Raw genomic sequence first — 22,433 nt, 5'->3', positions numbered from 1 at the left:
AAAAGCCATGGCTTTTCATATGTCTATGAGCAAAAGCACATGTATCTGTCTCAATGTTATGAAAATGGTGTAGTAGCTCTACTACTTGTCTAACAAAAAAGGTCATCAGGGAAAAGTGAGGATTTGAAGTGCAGAGTAGCAGTAATGGAAAAAAGTATTTGTAGCAGTGTATTCATTAAATTTTGACATAAGAAAGAAAAAATGGCAGTAGCAACTGAAGGTAAAGGTTGGGACGTAAGTGTTTTTTATTTTAAAGGAAATACCAAGAGAAGAATAAGAAATCAAGGTTAAATTGTAAAGCAAACAGATAGGTAGATGGGTAGATACACATATCTTTATATAGGTAGCCCTCTGTGTATTTAAAAGTGCATATATTCTAAACAATACAAGCAGTGGTTTAATACTATTTATATCATATGATAGTTGCAGGAAGTTGTCTTTTGTGCTTACCCTTAGTTTGTATTAGAAATAATTTCTCAGATATGCAACCTTCTGTTCATTTTTTTAGTGCAGTTTTTTATGGCTGCTTGTATGTTTAGTATGCTTGTCTAGCCACATCAACAAACTGCTGAAGTTGAAAGCTTCCATGTATGAAATAATAAAATGGCTTTAGTGTATTTTTTATGCTGGATGAATGTATTTAGGAAAAGAACACTGGTGATTATATGGTTAAAGTTATAGAATTCAAACTTTAAACTTTTTAATAAAATCTGAACAGATGATCTGTGCTTTTTTTTTGCTTTTTTTTTTTTTTTTTGGAACTGGCAGGTTTTAGGCCCTCTAATTGGCTTCCCAGCTTTGCAGAGTAATTACAGCTTCAAGCAAACTTTGTCATCTGTGGTTCAGAATGGTGTAAAGTAAACAGAACGTTTTGAAATACAGTTTGTAGTTAGAGTTGCTTAGGAGAGTTTAACTATCATAACTACTTAATTTAGATAGTAGCAGTTATTGGGAAAAGATAGCCTAGCATTTTAGAATTGTCAGATTTTGTGTGGATACAGAGATAGAATTAAACCCTGCTAGATACCTGCCTTTTTTCTTTTTTTTTAAATTTTATTTTAAAAAGAGAAGTTCAGTACTTGATAAACCTCCATTCCACTTCTTTATACTGGTTTTGTTTCAGTTTTGTCTTTTTCTGTATAGATCCCAAAAGACCAAACAAGTGCTACAGACTTGTTGGAACAAAGTTGTCAGTTTCTGTTACTGATTTTGTATTTTGCTCCTTTGAGCAAGTGTTCTCCCCCAAGCTTTTACATCCCCTCTAATGTTAAAGGGCAAAATTCTCATGACTGATGTTTAATCCCAGCAAGACAAAAGCTTTAGGTTTAAAATGTGTAATTCCAAATTGGAGATGGCTAGCATACAAGAACATGAAGTTGAGTCTGTCTGTTTACTGGCTTACTCATCTTTTTGAATGATAATTTAGACTTCCAACTGTTTTGAGTTGAGATTCAGCCCTTTAATTACATATGTTTATGTATAGTAGCAAACTTGAAGACATTATGTTAGAGTGTTCTCTACTCTTGGTAATGACCCAACTATCACTCGAGTGTTCAGAGCCAGCTCTCACTAGCCAGTTTCACTCATTCTTCTGTTCTTTTGTAGTTTCCAAACTATTCTCTCTGTCTTAAACTAAATTTTTTTCCAGTAATTAATAGAAAAATATTTTGATAATTAGCAGTAACTGTGTATTACAGCACTTATTCATCTTAATAGTTCTTTTTTTTCTTCCCCCCCCCCTCTATCTGTAGGTGAAAGACATTCACAAACAAGTTTTTATTCATGTTGCAATCCTGACAGGAATCTTGTATACCATTTGTATACAGCAGCACATGAAGCATGTGGGTGTACTAAATATCAGCAGACTTCAGTCACTTTCATCTAGCTGAGAAAGACAGGTAGCCCTCCACTTCTTTCTGAAACTCTTTTGCTTCAGACTCTAAGGATACAAACATAGTTAATACATATTTAATTTCAGCCTTCCACAAAGAAATTTAACTTTTAGCTGCTTTTAACAGACTATTAAAAAAGCTTATTGAGCTTTGTTAGAAATTTTTTTTTTTAATAACAATTCTTCAGTGATAGTGGAATGGCTTTTTATATATATATATATATATATATATATATATGTATATTCTCAGTGCCATTTTCAATTGCTAAGGTATTTTTTATTACCTTTAATTGATTTAGTTAATAATCTGTAATGAAAACTCAGAGAGTAAATACTCTGGTAGTTACAGAGCTTAGTATATGCATCCATGTTTTGTTCTTGTTAATAATGTGCATCTTCACTTTGAGGACTGCCTGAAAAAAATAATATAGGTAGTACCAGTAATATAGCTACATATATAGTAGATACAAATTTACATAATCTACATGCTAATACATACATTAATTACTATACTATATATACTATACTAAATGTATAGATAAAGACCATATTATAGATAGCATTTGGACCCAGGCAGGCTTAATTCTGTTAGTTCCAATTTTGTGTGCTTGAGTTGGCAAACTTACATTAATGCAATTTTAATGTATGTATTTTTGTATGTATTTGCAGTCAAAAAATGGTGAAATTTAAAATCTTTGGTTCCATTACGGGCACTGGAAAGGATGTACTTTTCAACTGGAATAGCCTTTTTTGCAGGTTTGACTGTATCTAACGTAGTCACCTCGATTTTCTGTCCCTGACAGCTTCTTTTACCTTCTTTCTCCTAAACTAGCTACTCCAGCTTAGCTATATTCTAGCTAACCCCAATAACTTTTTTCTTGCACAGGTTCCAGTCTTTTTCCTGCCCCATTTCTACTCTTCTTCCTTAGTACATTCTCTAGTCTTTTGTTCCCAACTTCTCTTCTGTAAATAACTTACTGTAGATCATTTTTCTGTGTTGGATTTTGCCTCAACAAGGCAGCTTCTTTTTACTATTGCCTGTAGAATAGGATGAGGCATTATAAATATAGGAGAAAGAGCTTTCCATTTAGCAGGTGTAAAGGCAGGAGATATCTGTAACCTCTGGATTATACTTCAGTGCATAGGTTTTCAATGATTTTATGCTTTAGCAATTGTTATTATAATTTTTTACCCTCCTTCCACTCCACTCTTATCCCTCCCACATGTAGTGTGTCCAGATGCGTTACATTTTCACAGGAATACTAAAAGGATATCAAAGGTCTTGGTTTGCCAAGTTTTAAGTCTTGTCTCCAAAGAGTAGTATTTTCCAGCAGTGTGCAGCTTTAGGCAGACACCCAGCAAAGACAATTTCAGCCTACATGATTGAAGTGTGATAGGATTAAAGCTGAGAGGGTGGTTTTGTCAGGAGTAAGATGAGATAATCTTAGAGTAGACAATGCTTCTAGTCTCTTCTGTTGTGAAGGTAGCTCAACACATTCCGTAGAGCTGCAGTTAAGAAAACAAATAGCCTGTTAACCCTAGCCTCACCATCATCACGTTCATAACTTGGACTTCAATCATATCCCTGAAGATGGGGTTTCTTTGATCTCATGAGTAATATTTGCACTCAGCTGCAAGCCTGCTTATGTATCCTAAACAGCTCTGCTTCATCATGCCACAAGTTCCTGTCATCTGCTTCTATCCTCCTCCTTGTTTCTCTTCCAGCTTCTGTGTTAAATTCCTTCTTCCTGTGTCCATCCTGCTGTAGCTCTTTCTTCTAAATTTTGAGGATGCCTCTCATCCCACCCAAGACCTCCCTGAGTTTATAAAAGCAGTGTGGTTGGATTGCTGTTTCTCTTTTGAGTCTCCACAGTGTATGCAGGTTTGTTAAATGCAATGCCACTCCCCTGAGCGGTGAGCAGTCTGACTTACATAAGTATATGGTGAACGGTTTTTGCATCAAAAAATATACACCTTTGCAGTGCAACATTTCCTTTGTTTCTCTCCCACGTCTGTAAAGCTTCTGAAGTGTCCTGCTAAGCTGCAGAAAAACCATTGTATTGACAGACATACCCACTTCCACTCTTCTTTGCTTTTTCAAATTTCAAATATAAAAATTGCAGTATGCATGGAAGTTCTTAAATCAAGGTGGGCTCACAAAGACTGCCCTAACATCAGTTCTTTCATGCCTGTATTACAAGATGGTCCAGTACAAGTAAGTCTGATGATACTTAGTGTGGCTTTATATCGTGGAGGCAGAGGTCATTTCTTACATAATAGTGTCCCAAACCGGTTAGATTTTCGTATATACAATCAGTGCCTTGAACTAAGGCTTTAAGCTTGTTATCAGCTAGTAATATTAAAAGAGAATTGCTTTAATGTATTTTCAGTATGCAGCTGCATTTCAGAAGGTCAGCTATGAGTATGTGTCTTGTGTACAATTAACAACAACAATAAAGACATAAGAAAGCAAAACTGAGGGAGGCAGTACTTAGGTATGTTGGGTGGCTGGAAGTTTGCTGGGTCTTACAAAGCTCCTTGGAGAATATTTAAAACACATTCCTATAAAATTGTCAGTGATGGTTGAGGTTTCAAGACCCTGAATTCGTGAAGAAAAAATACATAAAACATATAATTCATATCTGTGAGAGAATAGCATGCCTTGTGAAGTGGTGCACGTCATATCACATGCCTTTTGTAAAGCATTGACATTAACTGGAATAAATAAAATGTAACACACTAAGAATAAATGTAAGGTTTCATGCTAAAGTATAGTCAGCCACATCAGTAAAAGGGTGTAGGTCAGCTGGTAGGTGGTAGCTCTACCAAAAGGAAGTTACAGCACATTGTAAATGAACAAGAAGTGTGTTGCCATATTCATTATTGTTTGATTTGTGAACCTGATGAATCATTTTAGATCACACGTTTGGTCTGGATCAGCTTTGAAGAAGTGATAGTATTCCAGAACATGAGATGCAGTGTTTGTGTCTATTCCGTGGTAGCTGCAGGAAAACAAACTGCACTTTTGACAGAGTAACCTTAATGTCACAAAAATGTTTAAATATACTTGCATGAATAAAGAGTTAAGTAACTCAGTGTTTTGCAGATGTAATATTTAGTGCACTGTGATACACTGTAAAATCTAGCACACAGTTTAATTGAACCATTGCCTGAATTGCCAGTGTTGTGGTCTTGTGAGAGAGGAGTAATAGGCAGTCTGCTCTATGTCTAGATTTGTGTGACAAGGAAGATCTTGGATCTGAAAGCACAGTCTGTGAGGTTAAGTTGGTTGAATTGATTTAGGCCAGGGAAGACTGAAGAGAGATAAAATAGTGTTTGAATATCTAAAAGGGATAGCTACTGAAAAGATAAATTAGTCAATAGGGCAAGAAGCAATATGCTTAAATTATAGGAAAATTAAATACTAGGAAAAAAATCCAACTATAAAAATAATTTCTTTATAGCTGGATGGAATAGTTTGGTTACAAAGGTTTTGAATTTACTACTTTTTGGGGACTGTAGAACAAGTGTAGGGAAATACTTAGGAGAAATAGCATAGATTCAATACCTGATTCTGCTCTGGGGCACCAACAGAACTGAACGGTTTCCTGGGACAGTCCCCCTGTGTATGGTTATTCTATATTTAATAATCAAGCTAGTTTCAACATCTGAACTTTCTCAAATAGGGTATTTTACAATAAATCTAATCCTAAAGTGACAGTAGCATGGGTAATTGTGGCATGGTTACCATTGAAGGGAAAATGTCATATTCCTCCTGCCAGGTACAGATGGAAAAATATGCCTGTGGCTACTGCTGTTACCTTGGCATACTAGAGCAGTCCGGGCTCTAGTACTTTTCTTACCCTTATAACACAGACCTAGTTTGCAAATGAAGATTGCACTGTTCATATGGGCAATGATACACATTTCATCAAGTCCTCTGACTGCTTTCTTCACCTTATGATTATTACCTTCTACCTTTTATTGAAGCCTATGGTTATATTGACATACTGTATTTCCTTATGTGTAGTGGATACATGCTGGATAGGTATACATAAGCTATCTGTATTTCATCTAAGTAATTTCATTTGCTCTTCATCCATTAACTGGCAATGTCTAAAAATGCCAATGTCATGTATTTCTCTAGAATGTCAGCTAATGAAAACAGAGCGACCAAAGCCAAACACGTTTATTATCAGATGTCTTCAGTGGACCACTGTCATAGAGAGGACGTTCCATGTAGACACGCCAGAGGAACGGTGAGGGTTTTATTTTTGCTTTCCATATTTTTCACACAAAAGCCTCAGCACAGTCTCTACTGGGATGGCACAGTGATCAGCACTTGGAACTGTGACATTCTGAGCACATCTGAACAGTTAGTTGAAGAATTTGTAAGTCAGCTTCTGTAATATATTATCTGAGCTCATAGCTAGTGTTCAGTTGCCTGTGAGTAGGTGGGATGAGTGTGTTCAAATAAGCCAAAACTATGTCATGATATGTCTCTGAAGTGTTAAATTTTGAACAGTCGAAGCCTGCATTAAAGGATTTTCCAGGCTTGCTATCTTAAATTTTCCTTTTTCTCATTCTAATACGCTCGGGATTTTTTTGGCACAGAAAGCAGCATGCTTGATAAAATTTATTTTATCTTTGCTTATTAGTTTTTCTTGTTTCCTTAAACATACACAAACTCATAAGAATGAGGTTATTTAATGCCTCAAAAGAATGTAGGAGATACGGGATGGTGTACCTTGCTAAAATGTTTTATACTGTGTCTCTGGTTAGATGCACTGAGTCTTCCCACTGTGGGCATCTGTCCTGTTGAGATTAATATTATGATTTGGTTTTATTCATGTTGTTTGTAACAAAAAAAAACCAAACCAATAACGATTTTGCTTTAGCTGTTGTTTCTCTGTCATTAGTATATTCACTTAGATTTTTTTTTTATTCTACCTTAGACTTTTTCTGTACCCTGTCTTTCTTCTGTGTATGCAGCATAGCACTTCTGACAGCTTTCAGTAGTAGCACCAGAGTTCTCCTGTATCCCTTGCTGGCTGAGCAGAAACAGCAGGTGCTGCACTTGGTGTAGGGCTGTGGTGTGCTGATGGGATAGCTGGTGTGTCTGTGCTGGTTAGCTGGTGCACAGAATAGCCATGGACTCAGCTGCCCTGGCTAGTGTCTCCACAGAAACCCTCATCTAGGCCTGCCTCTCTGTGCAGCTGTTTTTTGTGATGCTTGTAGGAATTCAGTTATCTTTGAGGACCTTTTTCTTGGGGGAATTTGAAATTAGCCAACAAGTTGAGTTTTAAGTGAAGGCAGAAAAAGAGTTGAACACACAACATGTTTTAATAAATCTTTTTTTTTTTTTTTTGTCTGTGAAAATGTCTCACAGAGAGGGAGAATTTTATAAAAGGTCTGTTAAAACAGCAAGTTGTTATCAGATAGTATTGGATAGGAGGTGACATTCTATGCTCTGAGCTATGTTATACCTGGAACAAGTGTTTTCAGGTTTTCACTGTTAATGTATTTACAAAATCAGACACTGGTAATTCTTGAAATTAACCATGCAGCGATCCTTTTTGATGCTGCTGAACTTCACCATCTTTAACATAATGCAGAATTTGGAAAGAAATTGAAGTGATGGATTTATATGAGTCTCTTGCTGTGTAACATGAGAATTGAACATTAAAGCGATGTAGCGTGTGAAAAACCTTATAAATCATTTATTGGGATTTGAGTTCTAATAGGGATTTTGGCTTGTTCATGGTAGGGAAGAATGGACAGAAGCAATCCAGGCTGTAGCAGACAGACTTCAGAGGCAAGAAGAGGAGAGGATGAACTGTAGTCCAACTTCACAGATAGACAATATAGGAGAAGAAGAGATGGATGCTTCAACAACCCATCATAAAAGAAAGGTAATGACATTAAAAAAAGAACTGACAAGACTGATACATAAAATAATGTCTGTAGAATGATCTAGTTGGGTAAAACAATATACAGGGACTGGTATTTCTACATACATTTCAATGTATTATAAGCAGAAAAATACATATGTGTTTATTTTATAGAATCCTAGGATCACAGAATGGTTTGGTTGGATGGGACCTTAAAGATCATCTAGTTCCAATCCACCTGCCACAGGCTCAACCACCAGGTTGCTCAAAGCCCTGTCCAACCTGGCCTTGAACACTTCCAGGGATGGGCATCCGCAGCTTCTCTGGGCAACCTGGTCCAGTGTCTCACCACCCTCATAGTGAAGAATTTCTTCCTAATGTTTAACCTACTCCAGTGTCTCACCACCCTCATAGTGAAGAATTTCTTCCTAATGTTTAACCTACATCTACTCTGTTTCAGCTTAAAGCCATTCCCCTTTGTCCTGTTACTGCCTACCCTTGTTAAAAAGTTCATCTTTTTTTCAGTAAAGGTGAACTGCTTTAGTTTTATTTATTTGTTATGCTCTCTGATACAGCACTTCTGAAAAACAAAGTTCAGCTGTTCAGGCACATGTTAATGTTCTGCTTATTGTTTTAGTATTTCATATTTTTCTTTTTGTTTGTTTACTCTTCTAGAAGTGTGGTAATAAAATATTTTCTTTAGACAAGTAGATTTGCACCCTTTCTCATGCAAATGATACCCAGTACAATTTAGATAATTTGCATGAAAAAGGCTAGCAGGATTTGGGGTTTAATGACCTTGTTTTTTGCTAACTGGGAAAATAACTCTGCTTTAGTTTTCAATGAAGTAAGGGAAAACAATGTTTTATTTTTTTTTAATCCTTCACAGCTTTTGGTGTAAGTAGGAATATGTGTCTTGTTGGCTATAACATACTAGTAGTTGCATTTTCAGAGTCATTGTGATAAGCATACAACTAAGAGCATGTTTTAAAGCTTCAATGCCACAGAGAAATTTGCTTATTATTATTTTGTGTTTCCATTTTGTCCTGTGATTCTGTAAGTATGAACTACTCTTGAAGAATGGATCACTGAAATGGATGTCTCTCATTTACTATACAGGGTTGACCAGACTCAAGAAATGCATTGAAATTGCATGAGAAATAATAATCTCTTTCTATAGGACTGGCTTTATTCTTTTTATGTAGAAGTGTGAAACCTGTAGAAAACTAAGAGGAAGTCTGCTGACAGAGCAAAATAGTCTTATAGCTAATGCAACTGAATGCTTTTGAATGATGAACAATGAAAAGAAATAGTGAATGTGTTCCTTTACTCATAAAGCATGTTTTGTTTGTTGCAGTGTATGAAGCAAGAATCATAGAAACATCAGTGGCTGAAAACTATACTCTTATGGATATGACAAATATAATAAAGGTGTTAGTTTAGTTCTGTCACGTCCTAACTTCTGAGAAGTTTGCAGAGTAAACAATTCTTTCATGTTGTTTCATTGTATGCAATTTTCTAACCTTTTTCTGCTGTAGAAAAAGGTGAAAGCTAATTATATACAGCTGTAACAATACTCCTATCATACATTGTCAGGCTGACATTGAACTTTTAGCCTTGCGACATAGATATTTAATGTTTATGCTGCAGGGTACAATATGATAAGTGACAGCAAGGCAGAGGCAGCGTTCAAGATGTGTCAGTCTTCTGAGAAGCAGTGTGATTATGTGGAAAGGATTTGAGTTTGCTCTGTTAAATATCAGAGCATGGTTCCAAGCCTGTACTCCTCTTAGTGGAGTACAAAACCACTGCATAACAGCAAGCATTTTCAAGGTGTCAAAATTAATGCTTTCTAATATAAGAAGTTTATCTGATGTGTATGTCTTCCTTGTTCACAGTGCAGTGCATTTTCCCATAAAACAAAAGGGTTTGTGGGAACAAGAAAAGGAGGAGGAAGATCAATTTAGTTTCTGTCTTGGCACTGATGCTTTAAGAAATGCTGAAATAAGCCACTGGGACAGTGCGTGTGCAGTATTGCAGAGTATTTAATGGCTTTGGCAACAAGCCAAGAGCAAACTCTATGAGAGAAAGGTGAAATGAAAAATGGTGATATTCAACACCTTATAATAGAGCAGAATGGAGTTTCTTTAGTCAGTGAAGAGCGTGCTGGTGTCCACAAGGATTGTCTTTCTTCCAAGACTCAAAATCCCAGATTTCTGACTATTGGAAGACTTTAGCGAAAGGTTCTCAAAAGTTCTTGGAATCACAAATAATATAGTGATGCGGAGTTGTCACTCCTTCTATGTTAATTGAAATTGGGAAAAAATGTATTTTTTTTAGAGCTGTTTCTGTTTTGTCAAAATGTTTCTGAAAAACTTCTGTTTAAGCTTTTGTAGCTGTTAATGTAATCGAACCATTTCTGTTATAATGACTTAATGCATTTTACTGCTTGGGGGGGTGTGGGGTGTGTATTGGATTTCTTTTCATTTCAGGGATTTTTTGTGCAATGTGTCCTACAAGCTGGTTTTGTCACCTGATTTTTACATCTGAGCCCAGTGAATTTTGCTTGTGCGTGCACCAGATGGTATACATATGAGTAGAAGAGCATAATCAGATTAAGAAATAAGAAACAAGACAGAGAGGAGTGGGCCTGTTCTTCTCTGAAAAGGTAGCAAAAGGTTTACAAAGAACATGGTCTTTAGGAGGTGGAATTTGATTTGAACAGACCTGACAGCAATGTCCCTGACCAGATTAGCTGAAGAACCAAAAGCCTGTTTTTTTCCTTTTCTTTTCTTTTTTTTCCCCCCTCATTTTTTCAGTGGTGGCAGTGTACCACTTAAGTTTTACAGTAGTAGCATCTCTAAAATTCAGAGCACTAGAAATTCATAGCAAACTGGTTTAGTTTCTTGCTGTACTATTCCTTGTAAGTAGAGTTTCTTCCTCATGAAATCAGATGAAAACTCCAAGTGGTATCATCCTTATGCAAATGAGGAATTTTTTAAAAATAGTTCCTTGGCAGGAATTTTCAACACCAGTAGTAGGGTGTATTCTTTTGAATATGTCATCCATAGGGAAGTAAATAAGCTTTAGAGAAGGCTGAACACCATGCGGTTCTTTGGTTGGTGCAGTTTCCTGTAGCTTTATTGCTTTTCCTTTGTTTTCAAATTCATTTTGCAGGGTGCAGGATAAGTAAATAATAGATTTTTCAGAGGAAACAAGAAAGTGATGTAATGAGGAAAAAGATTAAATTCTCAGAGTTTGGTAAAGATGAAAAAGGTGGGAAAAATCATCAAGGAGAAAGAATCTAGCCTAATGGGAGCCTCCAAAGTTGTTTACCAACATCCCTCAGGTTTAGGAAGTATTTCCATTTCTCCATTGGTTTTCAACACACCCTTAGCTATGGCATCTGTGTTTTTATCTCCCAAGGTCCTGTGTTCTTTGGCAGACGTTTGAGTTACCCTGCACTGTGTATCATCTCTAAGCATTCTGCTGAGCTTCTAAAGAATGAGAACATCAGGAGACTTTATTCTTAGAACTAGGACTGCTGCCATAACCTGCTGTTAAGCCACTGATCAAAATCTCGCAAGCCTATTACCTTCTTCTTGTAAATACACATATATTTTTAACTTGTTTTTACAGAGCTTACAGCTAGATTTATGACTGCTTTGATTAACATTATGTAAGCAAATTTTAGGCAAATGAGTCTTTCAATTTGACTGGCTTGCTGCCCTTAGCATCAAACCCATGTCTGTGATCAGCTGAGCCAAGATCCGCCTTCTTTGTGTGGGCAAAGGGCTGCTTTTGAGATGGTTATATTCAGATTCTGGTCCCTCTCTAAGTCCAGCCTCTCAAAGATGAGAAGTGTGGGAAGAAGGCCTTTGAGACTGCTTATGATACCATGAATATTTGCCTATTGTAAGTAATAAGTTGTTACGGTCAGTAACTCAGTATTATCAATAAAACTGGTGGTCGCTCTTCATCAAGGAACGTGTTAACTTATGACTGAAGATATGGAGGGCTGTGCTCTGAGTTACTCATCCACTGTCTAAATTATGTTTTGAATGCATTGTGGATTTTTCATGTGGTTTTGTCAGTTTTCACTCCTTCAGCACAAAGGCAGTTGTGTTTGCTTTATGGTTATTATAGAACTATTGAAGTAGATAACCTAACTTTCCAAAGTACTGACTGTGATATTTGTGAAGTCTTACCTTTAGCTGATTAAGTACTAGCAGTCACAGAGAGTTTGGATCACAACTTTATATACTGCACCATGAGTCACTGGTTTTGACACATTGTGCTAGTTTTTGGAAAAGGTGACCGTTGAAGGATTTGTGGTCATAATTTTTTTATTTTACACTGACTTCTGTAAAGTGAGTTTGCTTTAAGTAGAAAGTATACTAAGCCTTTGACATATCTGTTACTCATATTTCTTACTGGAATAAACACGCTTTTGCTCTTCCTGATGTAGGGTGGTTTTGGCAGCAAAATAAGGTCTGTCACTGCAGAATGTTTAAGTGAGCAAAGAATGGAGTTCACCAAGATCGCTTAGAAGCTACATATCAACCATTACGTTGGACAAAGATTTAATTCCTGCTGATGTAGCTAGAAAATTGATGTATGGAAAGCATCTTCTCTTAAATAAAGCTTTGAAATACCCAGCTAGCCAGATGTTACCTTAAGTAGTCTGTTGGAGATTTTTTGCTGCTTTTAGGTTGTAGGTTGAATGTGTAAAAGCTAAGGAATTACAGCATTCATCTGTTTAGTGGAACTTCAGTTTCACCCCTTATGTGAGCAGATTTCAAACTGACAGTGAGCCATTGCATGCATTATTTTCACAGCATTGCATTTGTCGATAGCAACTTCAGATCCACAGTAATAGTATTATGGACTCAATTTTAAAGGAATAAATAATTTCAGAAGGAAATTTTTGCCTTAATTTTTTCTTACAAGAGAATATATTTTTCTACCATTGCTTGTGATTGCACAGTGGAGATATGCCCAATAGCTCTACACTTAGAATGTGTGTGAGACATGTAGGCACTGTAGAAGTGTTTCTGCTGGAAATAAGGAAATTATTAATTACGTTGTGGAAGGCACAAGTAGAAGTTTATCTGGAATGCCAGTATGCAAGAGAACTGACTGAGGCAGCAACTAGTGGTAGAGAGGGACTCTGGGAAGATGGAAGATAAGGCATGATCTTTTCCTCACACATAAAAGGATTAAGTATATGCAATTTAGCAAAACTGAGACTCGGAGCATAATTATTCTTCATAAATGTTTCATGGTGTATTATTCACAAAAGAAGGAAGATTATTGACACTGCAGGACAGTACTATAACAAGAATAGGTGAGCGTGTTGTTTTTCAGAGCTTTTAACTGATTTCCTCAAGGTTCCTGGGTGCCTGTGTGATGTGGTGCTGCAGTGAAGCCGGTAACACAGTGCGCTGAAAGATGGGCTTTGGAAGCACATGGTGGAAACCAGTGTTTGCCCCTGAGTTAGCCAAAATAACCCAGCTGTCATTCCAAAGTGACCCTCTTCAGTCACTGTATTTCAGTAATGCGCTGTTTTTTCCAGTATCCTCATCTTTGCAGCTAATGCATAGACTATAGGATTGGTGCTTCTGAACTGTCTGTGAAATGAACTTGCAGAATTAAGATGATTATTGACTCAGGCTATGTGCTTATGAAAGTGACTAAACTGCTTTGGGATCTGAGATCATCTGGTCATATGCTTTCAATGTGTGCCACTCCAGTTGAGTTGATAAACCTACTAGACTCAAATTGTATAATGGAACCAGCTCTCGGATGTGCTGTATTTAACCTGCAAAACTAGGGCAGTACTAGATGCTTGAATGGTCACTATAATGGAGTCATATGAGAGAGGATAACTTGATACCTTTTCCTTTCAGAGCCAGGTTGATTAATGTAAAAAACGTATAATTGTAATCTGTACTCAATTTTTTAAAAGTCCACTTCTAATACAAAGACTTCAGTAGAGTCTTACTGGTATAATACTGCAGTAAGGATCATGTATGTTTTAGAAAAACAGTCAGTACAGTGGTTGGTGTTATGCAAAACCTGCTGATACATTCTTACGTCCCTGGTAGTACAAGAGTTGATAGGCTTTCTTAGATGTGGAGTATTCATTAAATGCTTTGTTCTATGTGTGCTTTGTAAAAATAAGATCTGCTTGAGGGTAGGAAGTGTCTACAGAGGGATCTGGACAGGCTGGATCAATGGGCTGAGGCTAATTGTGTGAAGTTCAACAAGGCAAAGTGGCGATCCTGCATTTGGGTCACAACAATGCCAGAGGACCCGGGAGTGTTGATCAACAGCCAGCTGAACATGAGCCAGCTTGTGCCCAGGCAGCCAAGAATGCCAGTGAAAGGCATTGAGTTGCTGGAGCATGTCTAAAGAAGGGCAACAAAGCTGATGAAGGGTCTAGAGCACAAGTCTTATGAAAAATGGCTGAGGTTTAGTCTGGAGAAGAGAAGGCTCGGGGGGGGGACCTTAACACTCTACAACTACCTGAAAGGAGGTTGTAGTGAGGTGGGTTTTGGTCACTTCTTCCAGATAATAAGCAATCAAGCACAAGAGGAAAAGGACTCAAGTTGCACTGGGAAAGGTTTAGATTGGATATTAGGAAGAAATCCTTCCCTGAAAGGGTTGTCAAGGGAAGTGGTTTGAGTCACCATCTCTGGAGGTATTTGAAAAAAGAAAGACCCAGACATGTAGATGTGACACTTAGGGACATAGTTTAGTGGTGAACTTGACAGTGCTAGGTTACTGGTTGGACTTGATGATCTTAAAGGTCTTTTCCAGTATAAACTATTCTATGATTTTATGATTATGAACTTGATCATAGAAATGTACCTATTTTTTGTAAACTGTTACTATTTTGGTAACACCATTTGATTATATGGGGACACACTTGTACATGTTGGAAGTGAATAACGTAAGTCTTGCTAATTCTTGTTCTTTGCCTCTTACAGACAATGAATGATTTTGACTATTTAAAACTACTGGGGAAAGGCACGTTTGGCAAAGTTATCCTTGTCCGAGAGAAGGCTAGTGGGAAATACTATGCTATGAAGATTTTGAAAAAAGAAGTCATTATTGCAAAGGTAAGGAAGATCATAGTTTTAATGTTGTGTAATATTTTCAAATACTATGATCAATATCTAATATATAAGTTATATTTTTTTTTGACGGTAACTGAAATTGATAGAAATATTTCTGTATCTTCAGAAAACAAGAATACAAAAACTAGAATGTGTACCCATTTTGCATGCCTTTTTCCAGCATCTTGCAATCTAGAATATGCCATCATTTTGAGAGAGTTCGCTGGTTAGAAAGACAGTGCAATTCAAGTTTAAAACTAGAAAAAAATGCATTCTAGGGTATATTACATACTTAAGAAAAAAGTTCTAAGTGAACTGTGTTGGTTTTTTTTTGATAAATAAAACTAATTTAATGGACCTGTTCTCTGTTCTGCTAAGTTAGCTAAGATGGGGACTAAAAATGCAATTATTTTCAGTTTTTGAGGAGCAAGAGAAGTCTGAAACTGATGTCTGTTGAAGTAATTTAAACTGCATTGTCCAGTCAATTAAGCTTGATTAGTGCAGTGTTACTAGCTCTTTTGCTTGGTTGTAATGTTAAGAAGTTTAAACTTGAAGATCATCCAGTCTAAGCTTTGTTTGTAGCAATTCTAAAGTTTTGAATCCCACTTCCATAGAACAAGTTGAGAGCAAGAAACCTACATGCTCTTATCACCAGGAGACACAATTAAAACCAATCCCAGGGTCATTTTTCTCCCTCTTTGTTGACCAGTGAGAAGATTTAAGTGTGTAAGGAAAGACACCTTTCATCCTGTGATAAAAATAGGAGCACCTCAGTCTTTTAAATTTGACTTCCTCAAAACTGGAATTTTGTTTTGGCGGGAGTCCCTCCAAGTTTATCATAGTAGGGCTGTATATTGATAAGAAACTGATGAAAAAAATAAAAAATAGACTATGCTTAGATCTTCACCAGTGAAGGGATCGTGTTTTTTTATCTACAGTCACCAAATACCAGTTTTCCCACTCCTTCCCATACTGAAAACATAAGCAGATTTGGGCATGAATTTAGCTGTCTAAACTAGTGAGTGTGTAAGTATGCCATGGGGATTTATCGATAACATTTAACTCTGGAGATCAGTGCTAAGGGGACGGTCACTAGGTAGAGATCTGCAGTCCCAACCCAGCCTATAATGTGCACTATAGAAGGTCATACCCTAACAGTTAACATAATATAAAGCAGAAAGTGATGCATTGACAGCTGTATCTAGAAGGTTATGTAGCATCTGCTCAGTTCAGACTAAATCTGTTGATCCTAAATTTTCATGGCAGATTAATATTACAGTTACCGGGAAATTGCTACCAGTATCACAAACTTCTGAAGCAATTCTAGAAAAACTGGCTATTGCCAGCTTTTTATTCCCTGTATCTGGTGAACCACTGAGGTTGAAAAATAAGCAAGCCTAAAGTTAGCTTTATTTGTTTATCTCTTTGAAGAGTTTTTTGTTTTAACCCCAGTATGCGGTTGTAGTGTATAGGCTCAGCGTTGCACTGCTATTCAGCTAAGTGGCATCATAATTTCTTACCAGTAACTCTGTTGTTGTTGTTTAACTTCCTATTTTGACAATTTTTAAAGTCTCATTTAAAGCTCCTGACATCTGTGTTTACTTTCCGGTTTAGTAATACCTTATCTGCTGAGCACTGTCTGCTAAGCATGTAGTACAATGATGTTACATTGGTATTATTTGTAGCGATAATAAAGTATACTCTGACTAAATATATTTACTTCTGCAGGGCTATCGTTGAGGTTTGAGTCGCACTAAGTTAGTCTTCAGCTCTGCATAATAGTGGTAGCTTAGCACTGCAGAAAATGTAGTGCAGGGTGAGCCCTGTTCCTGCCATCCTCTCCCCCTTCCCCCTGCCTTGCCCCGTTCTCTGCAAACCTGGTGGCATGAGGGGCCATAGCCCTGCCACTGTGAGGCTCCCTGTCACCCCTCCAGGCTGTTTCTCACCCCCCATGTGTCCCCCTCCTGGCATCCCCCCTGGCAGAGGGGTTAGTTGGAGGGCCTCTTTCTCAAAATCTGTCTGGAAAGGGGGTGAGGTTGTACGGACATCTTCCCACCTCCCATGGTCCTTGAGGAAGGGCGTCACTCTCGGTCAGGGTAGCACTGCTCACTTGACTCTTAAGGACAGCCAAAGTGGATGAGGGATGGAGGGAAGGAGTGAGTTTTGGATGGCTACATATAGAAGAAAGTTAGAGAAAAATAAAACAAATCCCGAAACGAGTGAATGTTTAAAAACAGCAAAACTGTCTTTACTTAACATTAGACTAGATTAGACTAGGTTTTATAGATGCCTCTAAGTTATTACGTGTACGTTTCTTGTAAATTGCTTCAATCTCTCTGTAGATACGTTGTTCAGATGATTCATACCAGAAATGTGAAGTTGTGATGTCTGTATTTTCAAACTATCAAATTCAATATTATAATTTCTTACTTGCCACTGGATGTAAAATTAAAGATTTCATTTAAAGCACGAAAATAAGAAAAAACTAAAATTAAACCCATTAATTGTATTTTGCCAAACTTAAATTTACTTTAAAATCTTTTTTTCAGAAAACATGAATTATTTTTCATGTTTCTCTCAGGTTTGATCATTTTCCAAAACTGTAGTGCAGCTTATTCTTTTTGAAAGTGTTGACCTTTTCCCCCTAATTAATTCAATGACAATTTTATATGTTAATTCAGACTTACTTCTTCTACTCTTTATTTCTCAGGATGAAGTAGCTCATACGCTTACAGAAAGCAGAGTGTTGAAAAATACGAGACACCCTTTTTTAACTGTAAGTATTAAGAATTAGTTTTAAGTACATTAGCAGGTGGTTTTCAACGTGATGGGTATTTCATTATGAACAGTATTTACAAATTTGGAAGTCTTTCTTGTGGTTATTTGTAAACAAGTAGTGGCTATCTAGTGCCTCTCATATCATTTATCAGAATATGTATTTAAGAGTTCAGAAGGTCAGTTTCTAAACGTTTTGTGAAGCTCAACTGCCCTCCAGTTTAACTGTAGAATGTAACTGTTGTTCATATACAAAAATCACAAGTTGAATATTTTCTTAATAAAAGTTATTGATATCACATAATATCAAGTAATTTTTATCAAGAAAACTTAATTGAGTTCAATAAAAAGATAAAAATTACTGTTTGTTCAACATAAGTAGCCCATGGAGCAACAAAGCTCAAACCCCACTCCCTCAGTGTCATTGTCTTCATATGGTTTATATTTAATAGAAGGTATTGAAGCTGTTAAAAATAAGATGAAAATTTTGAGATTCATGACAGCTTTAATTTTACAACTGACTTATGTAGAAGTAATTCTGATTCCTCTGTTTTGAGAATGTATTAGAAAGTCTTTTCATTGATTTCAAAAGATGATTAACCTGTATTTTAAGGCTGGGAAAAATTATTTTCTTTTTTGTATTAAAATACCAGAGTATAACATGGAAGCTTTCCTATTTAGAAAATCGTGAACCAAACCCTTTAGAAAGCAGAGGATTGCATTCACATTGCTTGGCCAAAATATTCTTGGAAATAAAGTCAAAAGAAATGAGATCCCCTAAAGTTATTTAATTTAGAGTGTGAAGGTAAGCAGGAGTAGGCGGTCAAATTGTGCAAATTACTGCAGTTGCATCTTTAAATGTCTCTGATATTCTTAAGCAAATATTTTAAGGACACATGCAGTATTTTAAGTCAAACGAGTCTCCTAATGATTTTGTTATGTGTAGTTCTACTGTGTTTTGTTTCTTTTGAACTGTATCTGTAGATTTGCTTTGGTATAATTTTTCCAAGCAAAATCAAATCAACATTGAAAAGTCAAAAATTTTAATTAAGATAATAACATTGGTTACAATTTTTAAATGATATGTAAATAAATATATTCATCAGTGTTTTTAACATTGTGTGGTATGTGAAACTAGAAACTCCTTTTGGATATGAAAGCAGGCTGGAGATTTAGATCAGTTTTAAGTTTTGATATGGGAGAAATGAAAAAGAATATGGTAATCTCTCTCTTCATGGGCATCATTGAAGTGGACATCATAAAATGAGTGAGAATAGCTGGTTCCATATATGGCAGTAAGAAACCTGTATAGAATTGTGAATTTTAGCAACTATGTAGAATTCTGTTATAACAAGCATGATGTTTTCATATCAGTGGGCATGTGGCAGAGCTGAAGGAAGACATGAAGGTTTTTGTTAATTCATCACAAGCTCCAGATAGGAATTTACACTTTTAATTACTCTGAAAGTTCTCACCAAATCAGAATTGTTTGCTTAAGAGGATTAAACTAAATTTTGTTACAGTTTAAGTGCAAGAAATTGGGTTAATACAAGATGATAATTGTTTGGTTTTGCTGTTTTCTTTGCAAGTCCTTGAAATATTCCTTCCAGACAAAGGATCGTTTGTGTTTTGTGATGGAGTATGTTAATGGAGGAGAAGTAAGTAGAAAAAAGATGTTCTGCACTTTTAATAGTAATACTGTCACTGGGTTACGCTTTAAAAGATAGTATTTTTCTTGCCTCTTTTGCTTTCTGGTATCTTTGAAAGTTGCCTTTTTTCTTTGTATTTTTTAAAACTGTTATTTAAAAGAAATGTGGATGTGTTTTACAGCTGTGCTGTCAAAAAAAAAGTAGGATTTTTTGTCAAAAGTAGTTCTTATTCCGGAAAAAATTAGATTTTTGAAAGATAATTTCATGGTAGAGAGATAATTACAAACATCTTACTGTTTTTTCTTCAAGCATATTATAGCATGTTCTGGCATGAAATGGTCATAATGTAGTGCAAACAATCAAAAATAAGGTTACTAGTCTTATTTTTGTCCTAATGTGAAATATGCGCTTTCTTCTTTGCTGTAGCTGTTGCAAATATGTATGAGAAAAGTGTTCATATTTTTCATTACTTCTTCCTCTTCACTTGCTGTGTACTTTGGAAATTTGAAGTTAAGTGTTAAACTTATTAGTGTAGTTAGCCTTTAAGCCATTGCTGTCTTCCAGCTATTTCCTGAAGAATGTAATATCAAAAACTATATCCGTCAAGTGGATTTAAAGAGAATTGCAATCTAAGAAGAGGGCTTTCATCTCCCTTTTAAGTGCTGTTTGCTATTCAGACTGTGTCAGATTACAACATTAACTAGGGGGTTTTCCTTATTTTGTCTACTATATGCTGCATAATAACACTAAAGTACTAAGTATTTCCACTAGCTTTTTTTATTAGAAAACTATTCCTTCATTCAGGAATTGCTGCAGTATGGTACCATGTTTTTCATTATCCTTTTCCTGTGTTCTCCTACGATGAAACTGTCTTCAGCTATAACCCTAATGCCTGAGCACCCCCAGAGTGCCTGTCTTGCATTTGTTGCTTTGGTGATTTCAGTGCTCAATCTGAAGCCCATTTACATTCTAACTTGTTCATGGCCTTCTACCAGCCATGACTATAGGGTTCTCGAATGGGAGGATGACTTTTTGACTCCATATGTATAAACCCATTTCTGGACATCACAGGCGTTTAACCATTTTGGCTAGTTGGACACAAAAATCTTCCTCAGCAGTAATGGGATAACAGCCTTCTCTTGGACACTCAGCTGGCTTATTTAACATCGAACTTGTGTCAGCAATAGTAAGTCAGTGCTATTTACAATGCATTTTAAACGTGGCGCCTTAATGAGTTAGCTAATTCTTCTTAAGTTTTGTCTGTGTAAGATCTTACTGTATTTCTGTAATCTCAGGGGATATACTTTGAAAGTGTTTTGAAAATCAGCCTATCGTTCAGACACTTACCTTTTTGTAAGATACTTTTCTGCCGTATCTGAATGCAGAGCAGAGCCCAGAGGGAATGTTTTCAGCTCCTTTCTTATGATTGAATACTCTGACACTATGTTTTGATCAGGTGTGTATCTTGCATTCCTCTGCGTTGGGCAGGGCACCTTTGTGGTAAATGCTGCAGACATCTTGTGTCATGGGTCTCTTGGTGGCAGCCTGCTTTTGCTTACTGGGATTTAAATAATTGCAATGTACTTTGGCAAGGGTGTGTCACTTTTTTCAGGTGTGATGCTCTTGTTTGTTAGAGTTGCTCACCTTCTTTGCTAGTGGTTCCCTAATTCAGTGAATCTAACCATAAATTTTTGCCACAGTGGAAAATAATGAGCATTCCCTAACTAAGTAGGCAATTTTCTTTGAAGAAACTCTTCTGATTCGCTTATGTGCTTCTTTTTGGCTAAAGATGTGGAATAGAAAGTTCATAGAATCATAGAATAATTAGGGTTGGAAAGGACCTTAAGATCATCTAGTTCCAACCCCTCTGCCGTGGACAGGGACACCTTACGCTAAATCATCTCACCCAAGGCCTCGTCCAACCTGGTCTTGAACACTGCCAGGGATGGAGCATTCACAACCTCCCCGGGCAACCCATTCCAGTGCCTCACCACCCTAACAGGAAAGAATTTCCTCCTTATATCCAATCTAAACTTCCCCTGCTTAAGTTTTAACCCATTACTCCTTGTCCTATCACTACAGTCTCTAGTGAAGAGTCCCTCTCCAGCATCCTGTGTGGCCACTGCTGATACTGGAAGGCTGTTGTGAGGTCTCCACGCAGCCTTCTCTTCTCCAGGCTGAACAGCCCCAACTTCCTCAGCCTGTCTTCATACAGGAGGTGCTCCAGTCCCCTGATCATCCTCGTGGTCCTCCTCTGGACTTGTTCCAACAATTCCATGTCCTTTTTATGTTGAGGACACCAGAACTGCACACAATACTCCAGGTGAGGTCTCACAAGAGCAGAGTAGAGGGGCAGAGTCACCTCCTTCGACCTGCTGGTCACGCTCCTTTTGATGCAGCCCAGGATACGGTTGGCTTTCTGGGCTGCAAGTGCACACTGCCGGCCCATGTTCATTTTCTCATCAACCAACACCCCTAAGTCTTTCTCCGCAGGGCTGCTCTGAATCTCTTCTCTGCCCAACCTGTAGCTGTGCCTGAGATTGCTCTGACCCAGGTGTAGGACCTTGCACTTGGCATGGTTAAACTTCATGAGGTTGGCATCAGCCCACCTCACAAGCGTGTCAAGGTTCCTCTGGATGGCATTCCTTCCCTCCAGGGTATCAACCGAACCACACAGCTTGGTGTCATCGGCAAACTTGCTGAGGGTGCACTCAATCCCACTGTCCATGTCATCAATGAAGATGTTGAACAGCAGCAGTCCAAACACCGATCCTTGAGGGACGCCACTCATTACTGGTCTCCAGTTGGACATTGAGCCATTGACCACAACTCTTTGTGTGCGGCCATCCAGCCAGTTCTTTATCCACCGAGTGGTCCATCCATCAAATTGATGCCTCTCCAATTTAGAGACAAGGATGTCGTGTGGGACAGTGTCGAACACTTTGCACAAGTCCAGGTAGGTGATGTCAACTTTCTACCCCTGTCCATCAGTTCTGTAGCCCCATCATAGAAGGCCAGCAAATCGGTCAGGCAGGATTTCCCCTTAGTGAAGCCATGCTGGCTGTCACCAAGCACCTTGTTGATTTTCATGTGCCTTAGCATGCCT

General features: G+C 37.3%; 1 protein-coding gene across 6 annotated transcripts in view; it reads left to right on the top strand.

Moving 5' to 3' along the window:
• Positions 1–22,433, top strand: part of AKT3 (AKT serine/threonine kinase 3) — a 148,467-nt gene that overhangs the window by 85,409 nt on the left and 40,625 nt on the right. For all 6 annotated transcript variants that reach the window (XM_057414509.1, XM_057414513.1, XM_057414511.1 and 3 more), the window contains exons 4-8: positions 6,039–6,150; positions 7,659–7,803; positions 14,775–14,906; positions 17,614–17,679; positions 19,268–19,336. In XM_057414509.1, the coding sequence (XP_057270492.1) occupies positions 6,039–6,150; positions 7,659–7,803; positions 14,775–14,906; positions 17,614–17,679; positions 19,268–19,336 (524 nt within the window). The remainder of the gene's footprint in view (positions 1–6,038; positions 6,151–7,658; positions 7,804–14,774; positions 14,907–17,613; positions 17,680–19,267; positions 19,337–22,433) is intronic.

This window comes from Pezoporus wallicus, unplaced genomic scaffold, assembly GCF_028554395.1.
Source record: "Pezoporus wallicus isolate ANWC-B61680 ecotype Strahan unplaced genomic scaffold, APGP_CSIRO_Pwel_v1 contig_8042, whole genome shotgun sequence".
In the NCBI taxonomy this organism is placed as follows: Eukaryota; Metazoa; Chordata; class Aves; order Psittaciformes; family Psittacidae; genus Pezoporus; species Pezoporus wallicus.
The sequence above is the reverse complement of the archived record's forward strand: the minus strand, read 5'-3'. Positions and strand labels throughout refer to the sequence as shown.